General features: G+C 34.7%; 1 protein-coding gene across 1 annotated transcript; it reads left to right on the top strand.

Annotated features, from left to right (window-relative positions):
* Positions 1-3,485: 3,485 nt before the first annotated feature.
* Positions 3,486-4,329, top strand: LOC116126951. Its single transcript, XM_031412626.1, has 2 exons — positions 3,486-3,615; positions 3,749-4,329. The coding sequence occupies exons 1-2, from the start codon at positions 3,486-3,488 to the stop codon at positions 4,327-4,329; spliced, it is 711 nt and encodes a 236-aa protein (XP_031268486.1).
* Positions 4,330-4,600: the final 271 nt, after the last annotated feature.

The following is a 4,600-nucleotide window of genomic DNA, read 5'->3' as shown; positions in this document are numbered from 1 at the left end:
CATTTCTGAAATTACAGAACTGCCACTCCGCTTGCTTCTTCGTTCGATTCTTCGATTCTCGCTCCTTCCTTGGGAACAAGCTTCATTGCTTTGTCCTGCCCGGAACTCTCCTATCTTCTGAGATCCGCTAATTTCTGAGTCAAAACTATTAATTTTGTCTTTATTTGCTCAAAAAGTCCATTTTAACCTGAAACACGAAAATAAAGAATTAAGCAACAATTCAGGTCAAAATGCACTAGAAAGTACCTGAAATCCGACAAAGTTCTAATAAAAACTGTATAATTTACGGATTACAGATACTCACTGCATCAAGGTTGTAATCGAGCTTGAAGTTGACGCACCCTGCACTGCCGACGTTCTGGAACATTCCGCCTTGTCATGCAATTCAAATAGGCAGATTATTACAAGAAGTTTTGAAGACTTGTTGCACGCGAATTACACTGGGCACACCACTTTCCTATTTTGATTAAGACTTTATTTTATTTCAATTACTCAGATTGATAAAGGTTATGTTGGGATTTTAGAATATTTTTAGGAGATTTAGATTGAGTAGAATTTGAATTTGATTAGATATTTTTAAAGGGAGATCAGATTAGGGATTACAGGAGAATACACACGCTCTCTCTTCTCTCTCTGGTGGATTTCGTTTTTCCTTGAAATTTTCATGTGGCCATGATGGCTAATTTTTATAACTGGGTCGAAGGAAACAAGGCCTCGGATCAATAAACTGTGAGATCAACTGTTTTTTTTTCTTAAGCGTTCAATTTTGTTTGAGTATTGGATGTTCTTCTATGCATTTTTTAATGATTGTTGCGTTTATACTATAGGCCTACTAGTTTATTATTTTTTTGCAATCTACTGCTAAGTTAGATATCAAATCTGTGTTTGATCTTTTAACTTGTGACAATTAGCGTTTAAGAATTTGCTGCGTCAGAATTATTAAGTCTTAAGAAGAACATTCAACTAAATTAAATGCAACCGCTTGAGTTTGTGTTGTTTAGCTTCATCGATCTCTCTAGGTCTAAGGCTACCACTATTAAATCTTTAGCGCTTGTCTAGGGTTGTTTGTAGTAAGGTTAATTAGATCGCTTGTTTCTAATTAATTACAACTAAGGAGAGATAGGAAAAGTTCGAACGGTGAATATTCAGGGTATGAATTGATTTATTTTTGCATCGATGATCAGTTGTAAGATTCCGATGGTGGATGTTGACCTGACCAAGTTTCGTTATTTGATTGATTTTGATAGTTTAATTTGAATTGTTTTTCCTGAAATTATTCTCTTTTACTCAAAACCCCCAGCCTTGTTCACGTAACATTAAACTCGGCTAGACACTCTTCGTGGGAACGATCCCTACTCACACTACTCGTGATTTTTTAGGGTTTTAATTCTGGGTGCCTATGACAGCACGCCACTACTCATACTCATGCTTCTCTTAGGCATTTCGTCAAACATAAATGTGCATATGCAAACCCTAATTTAATTATCATTCTATTTGTTTCTTAAACCATCCAAATTGAAGAGAAAAACTCTCTTATATCATCACCATACCTACACGGCAAAAACACTCCCAAAAGTTTTCTCCAACTTCCAATTTCAACCTCATCATACCATCACATACACTTCTCATACTCAATATATCCACAACAAGCATAATAATCATCAATCTCATCTTAATTTCTCAATATCTTAACATATGCTGCTTAAAGAAATCTCTACTCACTGATTTCTTAAACTTTAATTTAATTTGGATTTTTGAGTGAATTACTTACCTTATACTTGAGTAATCTCTACTAAGCTCTCTACTCTTGTTGGATTCAAACCTTCTCTTAACCCTAAGCATAAACTTCATAAGAACTCAACTTTTCATAAATAAATCATAGATAAAGACAAGACTTCTTGACTTTTGTTGCCTAGGATCAAAACCCTATTAAAATCCACTCAAAATCCTTGGAGAATTGAGTGAAAAATTGAAAGAAAATGGAGAAGGAGAGTGGCGGTGGAATGAGAGAAATAAGGGTTTCAAACCCTTAACTTTTTATTTTATAACCACACTTTCCCATTTTGCCCTTACTCTTTCTTAGAAATTCCATCTTTGTCCCTTAGTCAATTACCATAATGCCCTCATTTTTATTGTATTCTCTATGAAATTCTATCTCTTTTCACTTCCCACAATTTCAACTAATCTTGAGTGAAAAGACTATTTTACCCTTAATGCAAGTTTAAGGCAATTTCTTCATATTCTCTTAAAATAATTCTAACAAAAATCAACTAAGGGCTATAAAACATAATTTAAATCATGTAACTCCATGTTGGGCATTACAAACTGGATAACCGTTTTGTTGTTTTTTATAATATGAATCTTTTGGTTAAGTTTGATGCTCAGATAAATATTGAGATATGTAATCAACATAGATCAATCAAGTATCTATTCAAGTATGTCAACAAAGGGCCGGATAGAACGAGAGTTTCTATGGAAATTGAAAACAATGGTCAATAGAATAATCAATGCGAGATTTTATAAGACAAAGACGAAATAAAGGCATATTTGGACTCCAGGTATTACAAAACACATCAAATATAATGTTTTTATATTGTTGTTGATAGTTGTTATAAATATGATATTAAGTAATTCAATCGAAAACATTACAGATATATCTCTTCTATGGAAGCTTGCTGGAGGATATTTAAGTTTGACATGTATTACAAAGAACCAGCTGTTGAAAGATTGCCATTCCACTTAGAGAACAAACAAACAGTTGTTTTCGATCCCAGTAAGTGTTTGGTTCAACTTTTGGGAAGCAATGTTGTTACGCAAACGAAATTGACTGAATGGATGAAGTGTAATCAATGATACCATTCTGCAAGATCATTGACTTATCCTGATTTTCTGAGCGAATGGGTTTGGAAGGATACAGAAAGACAATGGTCACCACGACAAAAATCAAGGTGTATTGGCAGGGTGTATTTTGCATTTCCAGGTAGTGATGAGAAATATTATTTGCGAATGCTCCTGAACTTAGTAAGAGGAGCAACATCATTTGAAGATATTCGAACTGTCAACAGAGAAATATTTGCTACATTCAAAGATGCATGTTATGCATTAGGATTGCTCGATGATGATAAAGAGTGGAATGATTGCTTGGATGAAGCATCAACGTGGGCTACCAGAAGACAGTTAAGACAACTTTTTGTAACTATTCTTGTTATAATGAAGTGGTGAGTCCAAGAGACTTGTGGAGAGCAAATGTAGAACGCCTATCTGAAGACATTCCCTACATCCTTAAATAGAAAATACGGATGACATAATTGAGATGCACTGAAGAACAGATTCACAATTATGCATTGTTCGAGATTGATGAGCTCATGAAAAAGGGAGGAAAATCCTTGGCTGATTTCCCTGGAATGCCAATTCTAGACTATTTTGTTTTTGAGAATTCACAAAATAGATTAATTGCTGAAGAATTAGATTATGATATCGACAACATGAAAACAGTGCACAGTGATTTATACAAGGGTCTTAACAATGGCCAGAGACATGTATATGATTCGATCCTTGATTCTGTCAACAACCAAAGTGGAACACCATTTTTTGTTTATGGACATGGTGGAACAGGCAAAACCTTCCTATGGTCAACAATCATGGCCAAATTAAGATTTGAGGGTAAAATTGTATTGGTCGTAGCTATATCAGGAATTGCTGTTATCCGATGGAAGAATAACACATTCATGTTTTTGAATTCCTTTAGATATCATTGAGGAAAGTACATGTGATATCAAAAAGGGGACACAATTGGCAAAACTACTTGCGCAAACAACTTTGATCATCTGGGATGAAGCACCCATGGCAAACAGGTACTGCTTTGAAGCTTTTGATAGAACTCTGAAAGATATTTTGTCTGAAAAAGATCAATCAAACACAGATAGCATATTTGGAGGCCTCACCGTTGCCCTAGGTAGTGATTTCAGACAGATTCTACCGGTTATACCAAAAGGGAAAAAACATGACATAATACAGGCATGTTTATCATCGTCTTCCCTTTGGAAACATGTAACAGTGTTGACACTTACAGAGAACATGAGGTTGAAGACAAACTTGGTGAACCCAATAGAATTGGATAATTTTAAGGCTTTTGACAAACGGTTACTTAATATCGGAGAAGGAAGGGACATTACAGAAGATGAAAGTTACATCCAAATACCTAAAGATTTGAAAATTGATCAACATGCCAGTCACAAAGAAACGATTATGAACGTTGTTTTTCCAGATTTATTTGCTCAGATAAATAATATTGATTATATGAGAGAGAGAGAGAGAGAGCAATATTGACACCCAAAAATAAGACAGTACATAGATTGAATGACTATATCACCTAGAGTCAACAGATGGAAAGACGTATTTCAAATCAGACAGCACTTACAAAGCAGCAAGTATCTCAAACAATAATGACATTCTCTACCCCACCGAATTTTTTTAATTCTCTGATGTGCTCCGGCATGCCCAAACATGAATTGCATCTGAAAATTGGCATTCTAATTATGTTGTTGCATAATTTGAATCAATCTGATGGTCTTTGCAATTGAACCAGATTGATCATAAC

This window comes from Pistacia vera, unplaced genomic scaffold (assembly GCF_008641045.1).
Source record: "Pistacia vera cultivar Batoury unplaced genomic scaffold, PisVer_v2 Contig1044, whole genome shotgun sequence".
NCBI lineage: Eukaryota > Viridiplantae > Streptophyta > Magnoliopsida > Sapindales > Anacardiaceae > Pistacia > Pistacia vera.
This window is presented reverse-complemented; position numbering and strand designations above follow the sequence as displayed.

What these genes read in the sequence shown, in the direction of transcription:
- LOC116126951 (XM_031412626.1), top strand. Translation starts at nt 3,486, where the DNA reads ATGAAAACAGTGCACAGTGATTTATACAAGGGTCTTAACAATGGCCAG. An exon ending in TTATGGACATGGTGGAACAG is followed by an intron (nt 3,616 to 3,748) that starts GCAAAACCTTCC and finishes GAATTCCTTTAG; the next exon opens with ATATCATTGAGGAAAGTACA.